This window comes from Archocentrus centrarchus, chromosome 14 (genome assembly GCF_007364275.1).
Source record: "Archocentrus centrarchus isolate MPI-CPG fArcCen1 chromosome 14, fArcCen1, whole genome shotgun sequence".
Classification (NCBI taxonomy): Eukaryota; Metazoa; Chordata; class Actinopteri; order Cichliformes; family Cichlidae; genus Archocentrus; species Archocentrus centrarchus.
This window is the reverse complement of record NC_044359.1, coordinates 36,993,882-37,017,388: the sequence shown is the minus strand read 5'-3', so window position 1 is coordinate 37,017,388 and position 23,507 is coordinate 36,993,882. Positions and strand designations below refer to the sequence as shown.

General features: G+C 43.4%; 1 protein-coding gene across 1 annotated transcript; it reads left to right on the top strand.

The window, feature by feature from the left end:
* The first annotated feature begins 15,365 nt into the window (after positions 1-15,365).
* crx (cone-rod homeobox) lies at positions 15,366-18,241 on the top strand. Its single transcript, XM_030746128.1, has 3 exons — positions 15,366-15,864; positions 16,642-16,793; positions 17,038-18,241. The coding sequence occupies exons 1-3, from the start codon at positions 15,768-15,770 to the stop codon at positions 17,674-17,676; spliced, it is 888 nt and encodes a 295-aa protein (XP_030601988.1). The 5' UTR covers positions 15,366-15,767; the 3' UTR covers positions 17,677-18,241.
* Positions 18,242-23,507: the final 5,266 nt, after the last annotated feature.

Below are 23,507 nucleotides of genomic sequence, written 5' to 3'. Positions count from 1 at the left end.
GCTGACTTTTCATGTGCATATGAAACGCCACACACCCCTTTACAGAGCAAAGACAGTCATTCTCTTCAAGTTTAAAAACAACGTTATAGCGCAGCATTAAAGGACTTCAGATTTCTGTGCTTTGGGGTTAACGGACGCTCCGAAAGGCAACGCGCGTCTTTTCTTCTTCGTGTCTTAAACTGGTGATAGAGTCAGTGCGTCACTTGCATCATGCTGCCATCTATCGGCAGCCCTAATCTACCTCTATCTTTCACATTGTGTGACCAAAGTGGGTGTGGAATTTATTTATTTTGTGGATGCATCGCTTTCCATTTACCTAACCCCCCCGTACTCCTTTGAGAAATCCTGACTCAGAATTATATACATGTATGATGAAATGCCTGCAGCTGCAAACCAGTCAGCTGCATTAGAACAGTGAATGATGTTCATCCACCAGAGGTCAGAGCTAACTCACTCATTTAGTTGACGTGATTCCAGACGGCGCGGCACGGAGCGCCGTGGCCGTGGGCTCAGATCCAGGCTGGAGCTTTTCTGTGTGGAGTTTGCATGTTCTCCTCGTTCTTGCATGGGTTCTGTCCGTGCGCTCCAGCTTCCTCCCGCAGTCCAAAGGCATGCATGGGGTTATGTTAACTGGAGATAACCTGGCTGTGTGCGTGAATGGTTGTCTCTGCCAGGCGATTCTAGTAGCTGCAATTCCTGCAGCAGGTTAGACTCAAGTTTAAAAAACATTTACAGATTTTTCTTTATCACCAAATGAATACACGCGCAGTTTACGCTTCACTGATGTCAGCAGGTGTAACTTAACGACTTCTCACCTGGTCTGTAATCGCCTTGATTTGAACTACTGAGGGACGTTATTAGCAGTCACAAGTGAGACTTATCACTGATGAAAAAATCATAGAAGAAAATTATCACTTGAAAACCTTTTTTGAACAATTAGATTGTTTTCGTTTCTGCCCTCAGTGTAAAAAGTAAGAGAGACTGCAGCAGTCTGTTCTTGCCTCTCACCTCTCAGCCAGTTATCCGTAAAAAAAGGACTATCGAAAGGTTTTGAGCTGCATCTGTGTGAGATCATCAAGCAAACAATACTGCTTTGCACAAACCTGATTATTAAAGCTTCATATTTAATTATGTTTAAGCTTTTTGTTTTGTTTTCAGTGTCAGCTTTCAGTTCAGTTTGGTGTCAGCTGTATTTCAGAGTCAATTTGTTTGTTCTTTTTTTTCTTTTTGGTGTATAAAATGTTCACTTTCAGGAGTTTTAACATTACTTTTACATATTTGTTGCTCCTTATTTTTTAATCATTATAATATGCTTTTCTTTTCTTTTTTTTAAAGAACTATTGCTCAAGAAAAAGTCTGGCTCCTCGGCAGCAAACTGTAAAGAAATGAGCGGCAGTGAGGACTTCAGCAGTGCTGTGATGACAGACGGTTCAGGCCTGCGCCGCTTTTGCCGCTTCTTCGTATTTAGAGGCCAAACCCGCACCCGATAAGTTACGTACGGGCAACGTATGTTTAACGTGACACGTGAAACAAACGCAAACGGAGAACGTAACGTCACACTCGCACTCAATGAACATAATATATCGGAAAATGCAAACACTTGGAGTTTATAATAAATCTTTTTAATTACACATAAATGATAATAATTGCTGTATGTGTGACAGTGTCTGTGTGAAGTTTCGTTGAGATTGGCCCACCCGTTAAGGACGTGCACATACAAACATACACTACGATCATTATAATAAGACTGAGATCAATAATTAGAATTTTGGCTAAGATTTCATGTTTTGACGAGAGAACTGGGTTAGTGCAATAAATACTAAGACACAGATGATGTTAGCATTAAGATCACGTTTAGAGACACAGTGTATGTATTTGTAATTAAGACTGAACCTTTCAGCAATTAGAAATTTATGTTTTAATGAGAGATTTTCATGACTGTGATTTTTTTAAGGGACGGGGCTTAGATATGGTTACAGTGCTCAACTGCAGCGACGTTTTTCCAGGTAAAGATGTAAATTTTAAGGCTACAACAGTGTACAGTAAAACACAGTGAGAAAAGGAAAATGCAGTAAAGCAGAATTACTGTACTGTACTATAAATGATAATATGTTACAAATACTGTATAAAAAAAATCACTAAACTGTACACAAACTTCATACAGTCCTGTAAACAGGGTGTAACTTACATCCAGCTGTCAGGAGGCTGCTGCATAATTTACAGCAAAGTTGCTAAAACTGAAGACATTCCCATATTTTTATCATCAGCTAGTTTTTAAGTCAAGATGATTTCAGTTACCTGAAAGTTTCTACACCTTGTTTTATTTATTTATCTTTTTAAATCAATTTATTTTTAGCTAACTACAATGTATATGCACAATCTTTACATCTCACATCACCTTACAGTTAAGAAAAAGTTCAAACAAGCTCATAAAAACATGTGATCCTATTTCTGTTTTGTGACAGTTCATCAACCAATATCTACTTTATTTATTAGAGTTCCACTATAGTGGTCATTTTATGTGCTTTTATTTTTTTTATTTTTAAATAAAAGGTTATTTAGGGAGATGTTATTGTAAGATTTACTGTAATCTTACAGTAACAGATTTACTGTTACTGTAAGATTTGAAATCCCTTTGAAAATCTTCATATCATTAAAACAATGAACAATCTTCAAACTTCCCAAACATTCCTCTGATTCTCAGCCTAAGCTGCTCTTACACATATTACAAACTAATAGCTCACAGTAGTTATATATTTGCTGGGTCCCTGGCATCACTGCTAAAAGGTCACATTTAAGTGCGGTACAGTAGAAACACTGTGAATAAATTGCGGTGATTTCAGTTCAGTTCTAATTTTGGCTGCTCGGCTTGATTTCAAACTAAACTAAGAAAAGAGACTCATCAGTGACCTTTGTCTTTGTCTGATCACTGCACAGTGTGTGTTACCGTGTCCTGTACGTGTGCTGAGGTGAAGCAGACGGAGGTGAGGTCCCTCATGCTGCTGCTCCATATTGTGATGGTTCAGAGGTGGCAATGTGCTACACCCCCACTTCTCCAAATGCCACCTGCTAATCCATCTGCAGGATTACTGTCCACTGTAATCACTCATCCTTCACTGTGACACACCTCACCCCACAGGGCAACTCCTGAGTCATTACACACACACACACACACACACACACACACACACACACACACACACACACACACACACACACACACACACACACACACCTTGCATAAGATGTTTATCATGCTGTAGTTTTATGTGAATGTAAAAGTGTTAGTCAGGTTCACCATCACTGTGTGCTTTATCATTCACTGGATTTAAGAGACATTCCCTTCACTGATGGTCAGAGGAACTTTTTTGTATTGCACAGCTTCGTCCGGTATCACACATTCACTGTGCTGGATTCAGACTGCAGGAATTGTACTTCATTTGGAGTCTCTTGCACTGCAGTTTCCAGTTTCAGAGAGCCAGTAATTCTCAGTTTAGGTGTAGAAAATATAAAGAAACAGCAAAGAAAGTTGGCATTGTTCTAAGTGACCATAAAGCACTCGCTGGTGTGTGAATGTGCTGGAGAGTGTAAGGTTAAAGGACTGCCATCTTTGGTATCCAGTTCAAGCTGAGTGGAAGCGTCTCTGTTTTCATGTGCACACCAACCACAGTCATTGTTTTCAAGTCGAATCCTTTGAGGGAATTTCTACAAATCTGACTTTGATTCAAGTTTTGAGTTGAAAACTGTGCAATTTTTGTTTATTTATTTATTTTTGCATTCATTAATTTTTAAATCAGTAACATCCATATTTGAAGGTGTGTCTGCTGTCATGGTGACAACTTAGTGTCCACTATTAATAATGTTTTACACGTCATTAAATTCCTTCAAATCTGCACAAACGTGAATGCAAACTTCAGCTTGACGGGTTGACAGACACACAACCTGATTTCCTGCAGAAGCATGGGACTGCATGTCAGCTGTGCTTTATGACTAAAACACATTATCTGACTTTGACAGTGTTACAGAAATGAAAAAGAAATATGACCTTGTAAAAGTAAAATACAATAAAGCTGGATAATTACTCCTAAAATTGTTGCTTTCATTACATACAAACAGCAAATTTACACATGCAATCTATGTTTCAATCCTGGACATACAGTGCTGTGAAAAAGACTGATTTTTTTGGTATTTTGTCACACTTATACATTTCAGACCATCAAACTAATTTTATTAAACAATGATAAATACAGAATGCAGTTTTTAAATATGACTTCATTTATTGGGGGGAAAAATCTATCCAAACCTACCTGACCTCATGTGAAAAAAGTAATTTATCAAACATCAGTGTGAGGTTAAGGCATTCAGAGAAATAAAGTATAATCTGTGCAACAATGTATTCTGCATAACTAATGTTTCACAGGAAAAGCACAGAAAGAAAAAACCTAGAGTAACATTGTGATTAAACAGACATGATGTTGGAATAAAAGGTTCAAATATAAGAGGCAGCGAGACCTTGGAATAGCTTAAAAGAAGAAGTTCATAGAGTGAGATTCACTCTGAGTGTGTCGCTTTATTTCTCTGTTTATTTGAACAGACATTTCTTACTGAAAAAATAAACACAAATAAAGCACTATGCAAATATTTTTCAGTTTAAGATTTTACTCACATTTTTATACATCACCAAGTTTCCGGCTCACGCTGCAGTGCATGCCCTGCATTCCTCGGCAGCAGTGGTGGAAATTAAAGCTGTGCGTTTTCAATACACAATCGAGCACACGACTCGTGGAGGCAGAGAATCAGCAGCACTTCGGTCTCACTGAGCTGGATGACAAACTAGCTGTAATATTGCCCCTGACATTGGGCCTCATTTACTAATATTAACATGGAAACATTCTTACCCTGCACAAAACAAGAGCTCACCCACAAAATCACCATCAGACAGGTGTGCGCTGGCCAATTTTGTTCTTGCCACCGTGGGTAGGTAATTAATTCAGATTAATCAGCAGAGGCAATGACAGATCAAGTGGAGAGAGCGGTGACGGTGCTGTCAAGAGAAAACTCTGCACCACTAAAGCAAGAAAGAAGGACAAAATCCAACTGGAGAAACTGAAGTCTGAGGAGGAAGCCAGAAATAGGGCAGCTTTCCAAAGTGTTTTCCATGAACATGAAGAGTGCTTAAAGTAAAGAAATAAATAAAAAGTGAGGCTGAAATAAGGTGTGCTGAATATCATTTCCCCTGAGACCCTCACTGTGCTCGAGGAAAGTTTGCAATCAAATCTGACATTAAAAAAAACCCAACAGACTATGAGAAAAAGAAGAAAACAAGTGGAAGAGAAGGAGCACGTGGCAATGCCAAGAAATTAGACTGTTAGTAATGACACTGACATGGATAGCTGTGTGGCAGGCAGGACAGGACCCCAGAACGCACAACTCATGGGACAGAACTGAACATGGTTTTATTGCAGAGTGACAATAACAAATACAGTACTGCTGGAGCTGGTCAGGTACCAAAACTAAACCACAGAAACTATGTTGCAGAGACACACAGCACAGAACAAACATTGACAACAACACAACAAGGGAGCAGGGAAAAATACTGACTATATATACACACCAGGAATAATGAGGCAACAGGCAACAGGTGGGGAGCACAGCTGCAGGTAATAACAACGGATGAGACCAGGAAGTAATGCTAAACACAGAGCACAAAGACCAAAGGCACACCAAAATAAAACAGGAAGTGACAAACAGAAACCCAGACTAAGGAACATGAACTTGAAACCAAGACGAACAATACAAGAGACACACTCAAAGCAGGGCACCAAAGATAGACACAGAGACGAGACTATTGAACATGGGAACACCAGACAAAATTGGGACATGATTAAACTCATTCAAATGGAAACAAAGGACAAGAAACCAAAAACCAGAGATCACAAAATAAAGCAGCAAAACTTAAGAAAGCACAAAACACTGGGCAAAATGGCCCGGGACAACAAGAGACATTCAGAAATGATAGAAGTAATTTTTAATGAAAGATAAGAACATTTAAGATACAATAAGATGAGATACAGGATGAATAAATATGTTTCAATTAAAAAAGATTCAAGCCTACACCTTTCCATTTAGGCCCCGTTTACATGAGAACGTTTTCAGATGAAAAGTTTTAATGCGTTTTGGCCTCCTGTTTACACAAGAATGGCATGAAAACGATACGTTTTGAAAACAGATTCCAGAATGGAGCCTTTTTCAAAATGCTTCGGTCTCCATTTCTGTGTAAACAGATGAAAACACTACTTTTTAAAAATGGGGGTACTAGCACATGCTAGGCAGATTCATGAGTGCATTTTACAAAGGAAATACAACAAGCCATCCATTAGGGCTGGGGGATATGGGCCAAAAATAATATCTTGATATTTTTTAGCTGAATGGCGATATGCGATATATATCTGGATATATTTTCTTCCCAAGAGTATAAACATAAAGGTACTTCTGAGTCAAAGCTACATGCCCAAAATGTCACACAGACACTTTTATTAACATTGAGCTGTAGATATACATGAGAAATTGCTCAAAAATCAACTATTAGCATATTTAAATAATAATGCTCCTCAAATAAATTAATGCTTTTTTCCTCCATTACAAAAGACTCATAGCTGTGCTATTAAAATGTAAACAGAAAAGATAGAGAGCAAAAATAGCAAAAGGCTGACTTCTTCTTTAAAAAGCCAGTCTGGTGAAGTCTACTTCACTGGAAAGTACTTCTTCCTGTGTGTACTCCTGTACATCCAGTACTGTGACAGACTGCATGAACAAAACTCCATCCTACAGTCAGCAGGATTCTAACCAGCTCAGTAAATCCATAGACATATGCACTGACGTATCACAGCAAGGGGCCCACCCGCTCAATGCAGCGTCTGCAAGCACACAAAAAAGACCCACTTCCACTATTAAGGTCACGTGACTTATGGTACAAACCAACTTCTGCTGCGTGTGGCGGGGCCCTCTTACCTGCAGCCAGGGATTCTTGGGGTCCAGGCGATGCCAAAGCGTACAAACGGACGCAGTACGAAGGCTGTATGTACACAAAACATGGCAACAGTGGAGGATTTCAGGTTTCCAAAACGTTCCAAAAGTCGCCGATGTTACCAGAAAAAGTCGCTAAATTTGTCACTAGTCGCTTTTTGGGAAAAAAAAAAGTCACCAGCGGGGTCTGAAAAGCTGCTGAATCTAGCAACAAAGTCACTAAGTTGGCAACACTGCCATGCTGTCACTTCCTGCACGATTTATAGGTGATGCAGTGAGGGAGAGAGGCGGGGCAGTGTGAAGTTGTGTAGAGATAAATTGGGAGAAAAGAAAGGTGAACTGGTGGCTCTACAAGTATGATTGTAATGCAACATGGACTATATTGATATAAACGATATTGTCTCATATCACATATGAAAATATATTGATATTTTTTAAAAACTCGATATATCGCCCAGCTGTACCGTCCATACCTGAAGCCTTAGAAACTGCTAAACAAAGATTCACACCCTTGGCTAACTGCTTGAGAGGTATACCAAAGAGACAGAAGCCAGAAGAATGTTCTCTACTGAAGCATCCAAAGTGTACTCTCAGTGGCAAGGGACCAATTTGACAAGAGCCCCCACCACCACCACCACCACCAAGGCTGGTAGACAGAGCAATACTTGGATGGAACACACAGCAACAATGCTCAGTGGCTAGTGGCTCTAACAGCGGACCACAGCAACCTCCCTGAACAGGCTCCAGTAACCATCACAGTGACAGACATCCAAGAAAAAGTCTCAGATATGAAAGCAGGCCCTGACACGATTCACACCTACTGGCTAAAGAAGCTAACTCCACTCCATGAGCGCCTGGCAGCAGAAATGAACCTGCTGCTAATGGATAAGACACACCTAACTGAAGGCTAGACAGTCCTGATCCCCATGAGGGACCGGTCCCAGCCAATAACCTGCCTAAGTACAACATGGAAGCTCCTGTCAGGCATTAGAGTGGCTAAGATGAACAGGCACATGGCTCAGTGAGTGAGGCCCATAAAGGAAGAGGCAGTAATGCAACAGGAGCAAAACACCAGCTACTGTAGATAGAGCACTCACTTGAGACTGTAAGACCAGACTGACCAATCTGTGCACTGCCTGGATTGATTACAAGAAAACCTATGACTCAGTGCCTCATACATAGATCCTGGAAGGATTAGAAATATACTAGATCAACAGGACCCTAAGAGTCTTCATCAGGAATTCAATGGGGATGTGGAAAATACCACTAGATGCCAACTTCAAGCCAAAGTCACCATCAAGTGCCTCCTCCTTGAATCGCCACCGTATTGTGGTGGAGGGGTTTGTGTGTCCCAGTGATTCCAGGCGACATGTTGTCCAGGGGCTATGCCCCCTGGTAGGGTCTCCTATGGCACATTGGTCCTGGGTGAGGGGCCAGACAAAGATTCCAATGACCCCTCATGGACAATACAACAAGGGAACTGTTTACCCTGCCTGGGATAGGGTTACCAGGGCTCCAGCCTGGAGCCAGGCCTGGGGAGGGAGTTTGAGAGAGAGCATCTGGGGGCCGGGCAATAGCCCATGGTGCCCAGCTGGGTACAGCCCGAAATTGCGACACAGGCCCATCCTCCTGTAGGCCCACCACCCACAGGAGGTGTCGTAGGGGTTGGATGCAGTGTGTGTCGGGTGGTGGCCAATGGTGGAGGCCCTGGCGGACCAATCCCCGGCTATAGAGACTGGCTATTGAGACCTGGAATGTCACCTCTCTGGTGGGGAAGGAGCCTCAACTAGCGTGTGAGGCTGAGAGATACTGGCTAGATATAGTCAGGCTCACCTCAATGCATGGCCTGGGCTCCTGGAGAGGGGCTGGACTCTGTTCCAGTCTGGAGTTGCCCTGGGTGAGAGGCAGTGAGCTGGGGTGGGTATTCTTGTATCACCTTGGCTTGCTGCCTGTATGTTGGAGTTTTCACCAGTGGACAAGAGGGTTGCTTTCCTGCGCCTTCAGGCCAGGGAACGGGTCCTCACTGTTGTTTGTGCATATGCGCCAAATGACAGTTCAGAGTACCCACCCTTTTTGGAGTCGCTGGGCGGGTGCTCAAGGGTGCTCCATCCGGTGACTCCATCGTCCTACTGGGAGACTTCAACGCTCACATGGGCAATGAAAGTGAGACCTGGCATGATTGGGAGGAACGGCTTGCCTGATCTGCAAGATCTTCAACTACTACCTCCAACAGAACTTTGACAACATTCTGAGGGAGGCTGAGGACATTGAGTCCAAATGGACCATATTTCGCTCCTCTATTGTTGAGACTGTTGTTCAGAGCTGCAGCTGCAAGGTGGTTGGTTCCTGTCGTGGTGTTAATCCCCGAACCAGATGGTGGTCACAGGAGGTGAAGGGAGCCATCAAGCTGAAGAAGGACTCCTACAGTTGGCCTGTGGCACTCCAGAAGCAACTGATGGGTACTGGCAGGCCATGCGAAACGTGGCTCGGGTGGTGGCTGAAGCAAAAACTCGGGTGTGGGAGGTGTTCGGTAAGTCCGTGGAAAAAGACTTTTGAATGGCCTCACAGCGATTCTAGCAAACCATCAGGTGCCTCAGGAGAGCAAAGCGGTGCTCTACTCACACGGTTTATAGTGCAGGTGGGGCACTGCTGACTTCAACTGAGACCATAGTCGGGTGGTGGAAGGAATACTTTGTCATTTATTATATCCTCCAGTAGCCCCTGTGTGTATTTTAGTATGTTTTAGTCATGGTCTCAGTATTAGCTATATTTCCTATTTTATTTTGGTAGTCTTTGTCCTGTATGTTTGGTGCTCAGTTTTACTTTACCCAGTCTTGTTTCATTAGTAATTTTTAGTTGTGTTCCCTGGTGTGTCTTATCTCCCTGATTACCTTTTGTACATATTGTCTGAGTCTTTCTCACATCCTCCCATCATACTGTGTGTGCCATGTGTTCTGAGTTTCATCCTTGTTTCCTAGGTTGTGTATTTGTAACTGGCTTTCTTCTGTAAATACATTTCTTCCACACCAATGCTCCAAATGTTCCTGGTCACTATTTTGCTACCTCATTTGGTATCTCAGTTATGAAGAAATGTCCAATTTGAATTTGTGAGCCCTACACAGCCCCAGCCTTTTGACGCTGCCCTGTGCAGCTTCGGCTCGTTCCTGCTGCTCCGCCTGTGTTTGCCAGCACCGCCATCAGCAGAGAATGCTGCACGCCCTGTTGAGTGGCCCCAGTCATCAGAGGAGTTGACTGCAAGCCCTGCACAGTCCTAGCCGCCGGAGGAGACAGCTGTGAGACCTCTGCAATTTGGGTATCCCTAGCAACCTAGGTATCCTGAGCAACCTCTGCAACCTGGGAATCCTGACCAACGTGTTTCAGAGCTGCTGCAGCCCCAGTTAGTGGAAAAGATTGCAGGCCCTGCCAAGCAGCCCCAGTCGCCACGTTATGTGAGTCCTGAGTCCAAGGGTCCAGCACCGCCTGATCAAGAGGCGTCCCGTTGCCTCCATCAGCGTCGGTCTCTAGAGGGCTTCCTTTGTTGCAGGCCTCTGGAGGGTCTCCTTTATCACCAGTCCCCAGAGCATGTCTGCCATTGTTGGCTTCCAGCCATGTCACCCTAGGGTCTCTGTCATCAGCAGAGGCCTCCAGTCAAGCCACCTGAGGGTCTCTGTCACCATGTCAACCTCCATCTGGAGGGCCTTAATTGCTGTCATCATCCTCCACTTAAGCTTCCTGGGATGTCTCGTTACCACCGCCGACGCTGGTCTTCAACCAGCCGCTGGCCTCCTGGCCGGCCACGTTCCCTGTACTTGCCCCACAGCCATGCTGGACGTCCCGGACTGTTTCTGTTTTGGACTTTCTTGCTCCCTGCTTTTTCTTTTGGGTTTATGGTCTTCTGCCACTGCCAAGCTTGTATGTTTTAGTCTTGGTCTCAGTATTTGTTATATTTTCTGTCTGTTTCATGCTCAGCTTTACTTCACCCAGTCTCGGTTTTCCAGTGAGTTTCAGCTGTATTCCCTGGTGTGTCTTATCTCCCTGATAATCTCGTGTATATATCGTCTCAGTCTTCCTCTGTTCTGTCCTTCCCTCATACTGTGTGCTCTTTGTGTTCCAGGTTTCCTCCTTGTTCCTAGGAGCATTTCTGGCTTCTGTCCAGTCCTGTTTGTATTTAGTATATTTTTTCCAGTGAGTAACCACAATAAAGCTGAGTTTAAGTTTAAGTTTATGGACAAAATGTTTTGACAGTGTCAACACTGCCAGAAGTTTTGGCCATGTTTTATATTTGGTCATAAACATTTCAGAACCAGATTTAATCTGGATGGGATTGTCTTGGCCTCCAGTAATACTTTCAGGAACCTTGGAGTCATTTTTTGCCAGGATATGTCCTTTAACAGGTACATTAATTAACCTTCTTTCCTCTAACAAAATAATCATATTCGTGGTCTTTACTTGCCTTCAGTGCCAGTCCCAGCTTTATATGTTTCCTTTTTCCTTCTTTCACTCACTGTAGTCAGGGTGGGCATGTGTGTACGCATGGGCAGGTGTCCCTGTACCTGTGAGGTTCTTAAAGGCAGGTCAACTTATTGGTTCCACTGGATATCTGGCTGACAAACTTGCTCCTTATCAACTGGCTCAGTCTTCCAACAGTCTGATTTTTCTAGTTGTCTAAACGGTGTGTAAATGGGGCCCATTTACACACCGTTTCAAAATGAAAACAGCTACGTTTTGATGCATTTCAGCCTCCTGTGAAAACAGAGTGAAAAATGATTGTTTTTGGAAATGGGCTCCAGAGTGGAGCGTTTCTGAAACGCTTTGGCCTCTGTCTCCATGTAAGCGGATGAAAACGATGCTTTTTGGAAATGAGGGCACTTGCATATGCATGCTACGGTTGTGGTTTCTAGATCCACACCACCAACTGGTGGCGTGGCAATGGGAACTGCAGTGTTCTCAGTGTTTTGGGTTTCCTAGGATAAGTATCCTAGGATACTTAAGAGTAGAATGGGAGGCAGAGCCTTCAGCTTTCAGGCCCCTCTTCTGTGGAACCAGCTCCCAGCTTGGATTCAGGAGACAGACACCCTCTCTATTTTTAAGATTAGGCTTAAAACTTTCCTTTATGATCAAGCTTATAGTTAGGGCTGCTATAGGCCTAAGCTGCTGGGGGGTTCCCATAATGCAGTGAGTGTTTCTTTTTCATTCACCTCTTTTCACTCTGTTTATACCACACTCTGTATTTAATCATCAGTTATTATTAATCTCTGGCTCTCTTCCACACTGTGTCTTTTGTCCTGTCTCCCTCCCCTCAGCAGATGAACCCCCCTCCCTGAGCCTGGTTCTGCTGGAGGTTTCTTCCTGTTAAAGGGAGTTTTTCCTTCCCACTGTCACCAAGTGCTGCTCATAGGGGGTTGTTTTGACTGTTGGGTTTTCTCTGTATTATTGTAGGGTCTTTACCCACAATACAAAGCGCCTTGAGGCGACTGTTTGCTGTGATTTGTCTAATTGAATTGAATTGAATTGCATTGAATGGCACTGAATTGCATTGCATTGCATTGCATTGCATTGCATTGAATTGAATTGAATTGAATTGAATTGAATTGAATTGAACTGAACTGAATTGAACTGAACTGAACTGAACTGAACTGAACTGAATTGAACTGAACTGAATTGAACTGAACTGAATTGAATTGAATACCATTCCATTCCTGACTCTGTTCTGTCGCTCCACATCACCACAGCCTCAGACTGTCTCAGATTCAGCCTACAGGGAAACCTCTTACATGAATTTAATAATAAAATCCCTAAAATTAGACTTTGATTTCTGCATTCTGCATTTTTGAGTCCACCTATTCTCACTGAGTTCATGACACATCCTGCCTCAGGTGACAAAAGTAGCCCATGTAATTGTTACTTTTAGGTGGGACAATTGCAATTTCGCATTATCAGGATGTCTTAAAATCTCCAGAAAAAGCTGATCAAAGTTGATCAGTTAATCAAAAACACTACAGAGTACTAAAAGGGTCTAGGTCCTAGACCCTTTTAGTACTCTGTAGTGTTACAGTAGTATGACGATCTTTATTATATTACAGGAGAAATGATGATCTCACTTTCTAGACTCTAGAAAGTGAGATCTTCTTCATTAGTTCCATGTAAAATCCAGAAATGTCTTCTATCAAAGTCTTGAATGATCACAACAGCTGGCTAAAATTCCCTGAGCCTGGTTCTGCCAGCGGTGTCTTCCTGTTAAACAGGATTTCTTCCTCATCACTGTCTCCAAGTGTTTGCATTTGGGAATACTGGATCACTGGGTTTCAGTCTGTAATGTTATGAGTTCTTACATTGCTGTGAGGTCTTATCTTACAACATAAAATACCTTGAAGTGCCTACTTTCATGGTTTGCACCATATATTTAAAATTAAACTGAATTAAATTCATTTGAAACCACAGTAGAACTCGGTGAGACACATCTCTGACAGTACAGTGCTCCAATGGGTGTGAGTCCTAACTGGGGAGGGGGGCTGGTGAGCTGGTTAATGGCGGTCTGTGCAGAGTTTCTGGTGGCACCTGGTTTGCACAGAGGAGATTATTACAGTGTGTCTGCTTGTTTTAGTGTGTGCGTGTGTGTGTGTGTGTGTGTGTAGGGTGAGTGATTGGAGCTGACAGCAGTCTCTGTATTGCTGGTTGGCCTGCAGATTTAGCCGACCTGTTTTAGACACTCTAATCTGGATTAACTGCAGCAGTGTGTCAGTGGGGACGAGGACCTGAGCCTCCCCCATCCCCTGCCCCTTCACCTGCTTTTCCTCATCCCTCTCACTTCCCCTCCCATCCATCCATCTGTGTGTGGGTCTTCTCTCCCCTCCTTCCACCCACCTGGTTACGTGGTCTCTATCCCATGTGCCATCTTTCTGAGTTTAAGGCCTCGCACAGCAGTGGCATGCTGATCACAAAATGTTCAGTCATAAATATCAGTGCTGGCTCGCTTGCTTCATTTTGAACATGTCTCTGTAAGTCCAGCTTTTTGGGGGGAAGGGCAGTTGGGCAGGGATTAAACCAGCTCAGTCCTCTTCCCTACTTCCCTATTTGTTATTGCAGCCGTAGGAAGAGTTGTTCCAGTGCTGAACAGAGACTGCATTGCTGCCATTAAGCGGGCAGCGTTTGTACAGCATATATGATCATTTACCTCAAATAAAAATAAGTCACAGAGAAAAGAGGTGCAGTTTCAGAAGAGACCATCACCATGGCCTTTGACTCACATTATAGTGGCTGATGTTAATGATTCTACAACACTAATATTCCAAATGAAAACAAAACTGAGCAATTAAACAGCTAAAAGTAAAAAGTTACTCTATAAGCAGTCATAATTTTAAAACTGAAATAAAGGCTTGTCAAAGCCAGAACCCTTTATAAAATCATAAAGTTCCCTATCAGTCACACGTATGTATGTCAGACTCACTCCTGAGTAATATTCTCTCATCACTGGTAACAATCTGGTCCACAAACACAGTTTGGGACTGAAGAAGCCCCAAGTGTGTGTTTTTAATTCCTTTCCATGTAAACCTGATGTGTCTCCTTTAGGTGCTGCGGGTTTGAATCCTCCGTGTCTCCTGCACCTTCTTGTCTTTCTTTTTTGTTCGGTTCACCTGCTGAACCGTCCAATTCACGCTCCTGTGGTGCTGCTGCTGTTGCTCCGTGCTGCTCTGCCACTGAACGGATTGCTCTGCCTTTCCTCTCTTTATCTGGGGATAAGATACTTACTTTTCAGATAAAGCATATTATGATAAATCAAATGAGCTTTATCGCTTTTGTACATCTGGGTGTTTGTGCGTGTGTGTGTGTGTGAATGCAGCATGTGTTTATGCATCTGCTTTGCAGATATAAGCTGTCATGTGTGAATCTCTGAAGTGTTGGAGATGTGCAGCAGCTTCATTGATCAGGAGAGGAAAATGAGACTGTGGGACGAGACTTTTTGTAAGAATCATAGTTTTTATACTAGCATTTATTTTTCATTTTAAATCACTATACAGGTTAGTGTGAAACGTACATTTGTTTTTTACTATATATTTTAAATACACAGACTGAAAATTATTGTAGTTTATAACTTTTGGGTAGATATCTATGTTACATATATTTTAACAACTTGCTTTGTGTAAAGTTCACGTGATTATTCACGTGAAAGGTTACAATTAGACAACTGCTTTAAAACAATTGTACAGGCCAAGAACAGTTTGTACATTATGTAGACTCTGTGTGTGTGTGTGTGTGTGTGTGTGTGTGTGTGTGTGTGTGTGTGTGTGTGTGTGTGTGTGTGTGTGTGTGTGTGTGTGTGTGTGTGTGTGTGTGGGAGGGGTTTGTTGGAGCCACTTGCTCCCTCTAATTAGCAGCGTGCGCCGGTAAAGAAACTCAGTGGAGCGACCTCACCGAGGCGCAAAAACACCCGGAGGCCACTTCACCTGTGCGATGACTTTGAGTGTGTGAAGTTGGAGTTGGAGGAGGTCCGGATGCTCGCTGCGCTGCTGTGTGCTACGCTGCTTAGCTGACAGTCGGTTACAGCTGGAAGAGCAGTTTAAGGGGGAAAAAAGCACTTTGACGCTTGTCTTGTGAACTCCTGCGCGTCCCGCTTCTCGCTTCAGCGGGTGGGCTCGGACGCACCGACTTGTTGCCCCAGCTGAGCTCCGAGGGGGCCACCGCTGTTGTGTTGCGTTTCCGACCTACAAGTCAGTGACAGGACTTAAAAGGCTGCTGCAAAGATGATGTCCTACATAAAGCAACCCCATTACACCATGAACGGGTTAAACGTGCCTGCCCCTGGGATGGATGTGCTCCACACAACCGTCGCTTATCCGCGTAAGTACAAACTTTATTTAAAAAAAAAAAATGTTTCTCAGTAAGATGCGGGAAAACGCGCAGGCTGTGACGCTGCGAGAAAACGCGAACTTAAAAAAAGTGTGTGTGTGTGTGTGTGTGTGTGTGTATATATATATATATATATATATATGACAGAAAAGTATGGAAATACAGTATAGAGTTATTACACTGAACAAAATGGTGTGTTTCAGGAGAACTGTGGTAGTAAGAGATAATTTGATGAAGCGTCGGTCTTTAAACGTCCTCGGTCTGCTCTGTGAGGATCAGATACTCAGCTCAGCCTGTTTCCATTGAAAGGAAAACCATTTGTTCTGAATTCAGATCCACACAGGTTGTTGGTGGTGATGTTTTACTCATTTTCCTTTGAGGCTTCATTAACGCTCAGATGAATACAGACTCACATAGTTCCTCGCAGTACTTGTTCTTCTGCAAATACAACTTAACATTTGGCTGTGTGCGCCATGAACTGCAGACTCACAGGACTTTAAAACAATAGTTTAAATCAAATGTTGTCTCTTTAAGTAAGGTGAACTCTACTGAACACCTCTGACTATTTATTTATTTTATTCTTTGTCTTTATTCTGGTGTTATATTGAGACGTTTCCATTAATATTTGTATTTGTTGTCATGCTCACATGGAGCTGGAAAACTGAATGTTTTGAGCGCCTGTTTTCTTTTCACATCGTAGGTACAGTCTCACAGTTCATGCCACCCTTCTGCTGATGGCAGCATGATAATCTCCTCTCTTATTTTCAGCCACTCCCCGGAAGCAGCGCAGAGAGCGCACCACCTTCACCCGGACACAGCTGGACATCCTGGAGGCGCTCTTCTCAAAGACCCGCTACCCAGACATCTTCATGAGAGAGGAGGTGGCCCTCAAGATCAACCTGCCTGAGTCACGTGTCCAGGTACTGCAGAAGTAGGCTACTTCCAAGATGGAGGTCACTGTGTTCAGTCTTTGTGGGTTCCTCATAGTGCGACAGCTTGTGAACTTTAAATAAAGTAAAAGTCTTCTAAAAAGAGTTTCTGCTGCATAGCAGTCTGTCCTTTCGTGCCTCTGTAGCCCAGAGCTCTGATTATTTACAGGTTTAACACGTTTCTGTGGCTGACAGTCGCTAACATGCTGCATCTTTTTTGTTTTGGTATCTTCAGGTTTGGTTTAAAAACCGCCGTGCCAAATGCCGCCAGCAGCAGCAGCAGAGCAGTGGCCAGTCCAAGCCCCGCCCTCCCAAAAAGAAGGCCTCGCCAGTGCAGGAGCCCAGCGCTCCCGATCCTATTCCCAACCCATCTGGCTCATACAGCCCCTCCTCAGCCCAGTCGGGCCCCAGCCTGGCCCCGAGCTCCAGCACTGGAAACACTGCTGTGTCCATCTGGAGCCCGGCCATCTCGCCCCTGCCTGACCCCCTGGCCTCCTCCTCAGCACCCTGTATGCAGCGGCCCTCACCTTACCCTATGAGCTATGGCCAGCCGTCAGCCTACACCCAGGGCTATGCCAGCACAACCTCCTACTTTACTGGCTTGGACTGCAGCGCCTATCTGTCCCCCATGCACTCACAGCTGTCGGGCACTGGGGGCGCTCTCAGCCCCATTGCTGTGCCCTCTATGGGGGGCTCCCTAAGCCAGTCCCCAGCATCTCTGTCTTCACAGGGGTACAGCACTGCCTCCTCCCTGGGCTTCACCTCTGTCGACTGCCTGGACTACAAGGACCAGCAGGCCTGGAAGCTGGGCTTCACCACAATGGACTGCCTGGATCACAAGGACCAAAACTCCTGGAAGTTCCAGGTCCTCTAGAAAGGGTGTCACCATGCCACGTGTGTCAATGAATCCCATGTAAGATAGGGCAGAGCGATTCTGCCAGAGGACTGAAAATTGATTTCTCAATTTCTTGTTTGTAAGATCTTCTTGATTTTAGAAATGCATTTGATTTAACGGGTTTGGAGATGAACGACTGTCATTGATGCTGCCTGACTGCAAATCGTGTTTTCTTCTTCATGCCATCGTAAATAAGAGAACAAACGCCTTTAAAAAGTTTGAAGGAAAAGACTGGAGTTCTACCTATGACACAATACAAGCTGTCTCTCACACACACATACACACACTTCATGTTCAGTTTGCATAGACCTGGAAGAGCTCCTGGAAGTCCTGTAGGTCCTCCTTCAGGGTTACTTTAAGCTATTTATTATTATTACTATTATTATTTGAAGTTACATTTGAATATCTAATTTGATTGCATGTAGATTTTTTAGTGTTTGTGTTAAGTATTACAGTGTTCACCTTTAGTGTCGTCATCCTGATCTGTTTGATGGGGAAATAGATTTTGTTTTGATTGTGACATTAAAGTGATCTATTCTTTACACGCTTGTGCACTGATGATCATTGAGATGAATTCCAGTGTGAAAGCTTGTTACGGACGTGTGTGATGCAGTTAGAGGTCAGTGTGAAGTGGGGTTTGGCTGTGCTGCAGTGGGCTCTGTTCTCGCCGTGTTCGTCATACGGCCTGCATGGCTCTTACTGCTCCATCTTGGTTATTTTAGCTTATCTGATTCTGGGAGTGTCCCAATCCTCTTAGCCTCCCTTCAGCAATGCCCTAAGTGAATTAGTTAGGATTATCGCCCCATCTCCCTCTGTCTCTCACCCACCTCAGTCTCTTCCTCCACTTCCATTCCCGTCTTTTTTCGTGCTTCCCTCCATCTTTTCTCTCTTTTCCTCTTCCCTCATCAGCATTGCAGTATTACTTTTTCCTCTACATCTTCTTATAGCTTTTTCAGTTCAGGTGTAACTCAGTTGTTACCCCCCCCCCCCCCCCCCCCCCACACACACACACACACAAAACAAACAAACAAAACCAACAAGAGCTGAATCACTGACCTCGGGGCAGTTTAATAAATTCTTTTTGCTACAGTTGTTTCATTCATTGTTTGAGCTCACTGTCACTTCAGAGGCTCCCCTTCTTTCACCCCCATCACTCCACAACCCCCCCCCCCCCCCAACTCCTCTGACAGTTTGGTAATCCTCACATGTCCTGATTACTGCAGTATAAACTTAGCTATGACATCACATAGGTGCAGCTTGCGTGTTGTGGGAGTTTTTGTTGAAGCCACGTTCTTACCCAAATGGAAAATCATTTGAATCTGAGCTGAACATCAAAACTAAAACCTGGGCCAGTGAAATGCTCCACATCAATCAAGAGGCACAATCACACATTTCTGATGTCATTCTGATATTTACAATAATAATAATAATACCAGTTTTTGTTGCCATGTAAATCATATTTGATCACTGTCCTTGACCATGTAGTGCAATGAGAGAAGTTAACGGGTAGCAACAGACATTTTAAAGCATTTTTCTGCACTCAACACTGACCTAATCCCACTCTGTGCTCTGTTTAATCCCTCTGCCTTCCCTCTCTGTGGTGCAATTGGTTAATCCCTGCATCTGCATGCCCTGATTGGTTAACCTCTCTTGGATGGTGCAGTGCACTTCTAATCTTCCCCCTCAGCACTGAGTGTTTCAGACAGACATTTGTGCTGTAATCCCATGGAGGAGCAGATGTGATGGGGGATGGACAGCGCCGAGCAGACCTTGAGGAAGGTGAATGCAGGAAAACTAAAACACCACAGACAATCTGAGAAGGAAAGGTTCAGCCTTTGAAGAAGAAAGATATAATGAGGAAGTTCAAACTTTATTAAAAGTAATTGTTACAGGTTAAAAACATGGCAGCAGCTAAATGTTAAATATCCAGAAACCACCCGATGTACAGTCATTGCTACATGGACTCAACCAGGTCAAAGTCAGCTGGAACAGAGTGGAGGAGAATAAGGTGAAAAAAAACAGCTAAAAACAATAAAAAGCAAAAAGTATAGTTGATATGTGGTTAGATAAACCTAAAAATATGTTTTATACTCAGCTAAAAGTAGTTTTTAAAGAAAAAAAAACACATTCTGGTCTGCAATTTTAAGTGGTTAAAATTACAATAAATATTACCAAAAGTATTCCCTCACCCATCCAGATCACAGAGTTCAGGTGTTCCAGTCACTTCCACAGGTGTATAAACGAGCACCTGGGCATGCAGACTGCTGCTACAAACATCAGTGAAAGAATGGGTCGCTCTCAGGAGCTCAGTGAACTCCAGCGTGGTACCGTGATAGGATGATACCTGTGCAACAAGTCCAGTCACTGCTAAATATTCCACAGTCAGCTGTTAGTGGGATTATAACAAAGTGGAAGCAATTGGGAACGACAGCAACTCAGCCATGAAGTGGTAGGCCACGTAAAATCACAGAGTGGGGTCAGTGGAGGGTCATAGTGCACAGAGGTCACCAACTTTCTGCAGAGTCAGTCACTACAGACCTCCAACCTTCATGTGGCCTTCAGATCAGCTCAGTGCAAAGTGTTGATGCAGTGGTGTAAAGTGTTGATGCAGTGGTGTAAAGTGTTGATGCAGTGGTGTAAAGTGTTGATGCAGTGGTGTAAAGCACGCCGCCACTGGACTCTAGAGCAGTGGAGACGTGTTCTCTGGAGGGATGAATCACACTTCTCCATCTGCCAATCTGAGGGAGGAGTCTGGGTTTGGTGGTTGCCAGGGGAACGGTACCTGTCTGACTGCATTGTGTAAAGTTTGGTGGAGGGGGGGTTATGGTGTGGGGGTGTTTTTCAGGAGTTGGGCTCGGCCCCTTAGTTCCAGTCAAAGGAACTCTTAATGCTTCAGCAGACCAAGACATTTGGGACAGTTTGATGCTCCAACTCTGTGGGAACAGTTTGGGGATGGCCCCTTCCTGTTCCAACATGACTGCACACCAGTGCACAAAGCAGCTCCATAAAGACATGGATGAGCCAGTTTGGTGTGGAAGAACTTGACTGGCCTGCACAGAGTCCTGACCTCAGCCTGATGGAACACCTTTGGGATGGATTAGAGTGGAGACTGTGAGCCAGGCCTTCTCTCCAACATCAGTGTCTGACCTCACAGATGTTCGGAAATTGGTCAGAAATTCCTTCTTCGGGAAAACTTCTGGATTAATTTACTATAATGAATTAATAGGTTTTATGTTTAGTATATTTTCCATATTATCCTACTTTGAAAAGTAATTATTACTAAGTAAACCTGCCAAAGAAATGAAGTAAAATGAAAAAGGCAATGAAGTATTAAGTAGATTAACAGAAATATTTTATTACAAAGAGACCAGAAGTGGGAGTGAGAGAAATATATTTTTCACTAAGAGGTCAGATTATATAGTGTAGAAATGCACACACTGGGGGGCATTCCCTCCAGAGATTTTGCCAGTGGAGATTCAGAAAATGATTACTAACATTTTGAAAACAGGGTGACCAGATGTCCCACACTGAATGGAGCTGCAGCTTTTTCATCTCGTCTCCCTGTTCATGTACTGAGAAAATGTCCCAGTGGCTCATTCAAAAACCAACACTGCAGGACACACACTGCAGGACACACACTGCAGGACACACACTTTAGTAACGTTTGTCTTTTATAAACTAGAAAGAAGGGAAGGAAACATTTTGAATCACCACAAAGACACAAGCTATGCAGGTTTCTGCAGAACAGCATGCAAACTACCACATTTAAAAGCAACAATAAAAAATGGCAAAAATAATAAACAGGTGATGCTGGTGCAAGGCAAGTCTCAAAATCTTTACCTTCATAAATATTCTTTTTCTATTATTGTTTATTTATGACAGGGGAGCTTAATGACATGAAGACAGATAAATCTCATAAAAATGTTTGCCCATAAATGCGTCTCCTCTGAAACCCAAAAGGACCAGCAGACAATAAGGAGCATAAAAACAGTAAAGAAATGATGCCAACCAATCAGAGTGTTTAAGTCCAATAAGGTGTGGGAGTCACTATGGAGCATGGTTTGAATGGTTTGAAGGCAGGACATTAGATTCAACTCATTGTCATTGTGCGCACAAGGCACACAACGAAATGTTCGTTCCAGATCACTCATCCAGAGACGAGCATCTGCTGTCATGCAGCCAGAGACCGGCAATGTGGTTTAAGTGTCTTACCCAAGGACACAACACAGCACAGGGACAGGGGCTCGAACCTGCAACCTTCCGGCTGCAAGGCGAGCGCCTACCCACTGCCACGAAACATGATTTCTGACTCATGGTCACAGCAGCACACGGTGTGAGAAGGTAAGAATATCTGCCCTAGTGATCAAATAAAAATGTGTGTAAGTAAGTTGCACTGAGGGTTTTTGTCAGGTTTTATGAGGTTTATTTTGCATGTTTAGAAATTCAGCGTCTCTTTCTGTTGCCTCAGGGTGGAGTTGTGTGATAAAGGGTACTTCTTGAGGGAGGCTTAAAGGGTGAGGGTTAAGAGGACTTTAGGTAAGGTAACCCCAACCCTGCCTAACCCTCAGTGGTCCCATGGCCTCGTGTCTGCTTGTAGAAAACATCACACTGGCCAACGTGTGAGAAGGGAGGATGCAGAGCTCCTGGGTCCACAGGAACACCAACCGTGGTGTGTTCAGGGCCTAACGTGTGACGCTGTTTTACAGCACAGGACTGTTTGTGACGTTTCACAAAGAGTGAGGGGACGGTCTCACAACATGAGAATCAATGTGACATGATACTGGGTAACACAAAATAACCCTGTATAAATGTAATACATGTAACTATGTTTCATAATTTGTTGACCTTTGTGGAAGATGGATGTTTTTTGCTCTCTAACAGTCGTTTTCTGATCTTTTTCCTGCAGTTAGCTTGTCCTGATTATTTCTCCTGAGGCATCAATGAAGTGACATTTGTTGCTTGAGCATCAAACACTTCATTTGCTGCATTTTTGTGTCATTTTATTCAACAAATGTCCTTTAGGGGCATCACTAAAGCTCACTGGATGTAACAGGTGACCCATGTGCTGAAAGACTGCAGGGGTCCAGGTCTGAGTGTGCCCTGGACCATTTACTACATGTGGCTCCACCTTCTCCGCTGTCTTCCTGTCTACTCTCTACTGTCCTGCTCAATGAAGCCTAAAAATATTTAACACAATTTTAAAAATGAATATTCAGCATAATTTGATGGTGGAACTATACGTATTTATGTAACGAGATCACGTGCTGAAGACAAACCTGTCCCTGTTGGAGGCTTCGTTGAGCTTCTGTAGGTTATGGCAGCTTTTCAGAAGACAAGTCTTCTGCCTTCCTTTTACTGGTGGGACGTATGGATTATGCCTTTATTTATTTCTATGTACGTTTATCAGTGAGAATTTGTTAAATCCTCAGTTATAACTTCATACTTGAGCCAAATGAGCAGCACTGTCGTCATCATGAGTCAAAGAAAACATGACTGGTGTTTTGAGTTTTTGTCTAAGCTCTCCCCCATGTGGTCGTTGGGTTCCTCTGCACTGACGAACCAGCTTTCTGGCGATGCAGCATATGGAAAGCAAATATGACACACAAACTATCATTCATTTGTTTTAACATCTATTTATTACCACCATAATATGAGAAATTTGGAAAATACAAAGATCAGCTTATTTATACGTCTGAAAATCTCAAGGAATAAGAAAAATATAAAAGAAAAAAGTATGAGGTTATACTGTGCATCCCAAATTTTGAGAAGGGACAGATTATATGCTCAGGTGTACAGAAGCTGCAGGAGAC

What these genes read in the sequence shown, in the direction of transcription:
- crx (XM_030746128.1), top strand. Translation starts at nt 15,768, where the DNA reads ATGATGTCCTACATAAAGCAACCCCATTACACCATGAACGGGTTAAAC. An exon ending in CACAACCGTCGCTTATCCGC is followed by an intron (nt 15,865 to 16,641) that starts GTAAGTACAAAC and finishes TCTTATTTTCAG; the next exon opens with CCACTCCCCGGAAGCAGCGC. An exon ending in TGCCTGAGTCACGTGTCCAG is followed by an intron (nt 16,794 to 17,037) that starts GTACTGCAGAAG and finishes TGGTATCTTCAG; the next exon opens with GTTTGGTTTAAAAACCGCCG.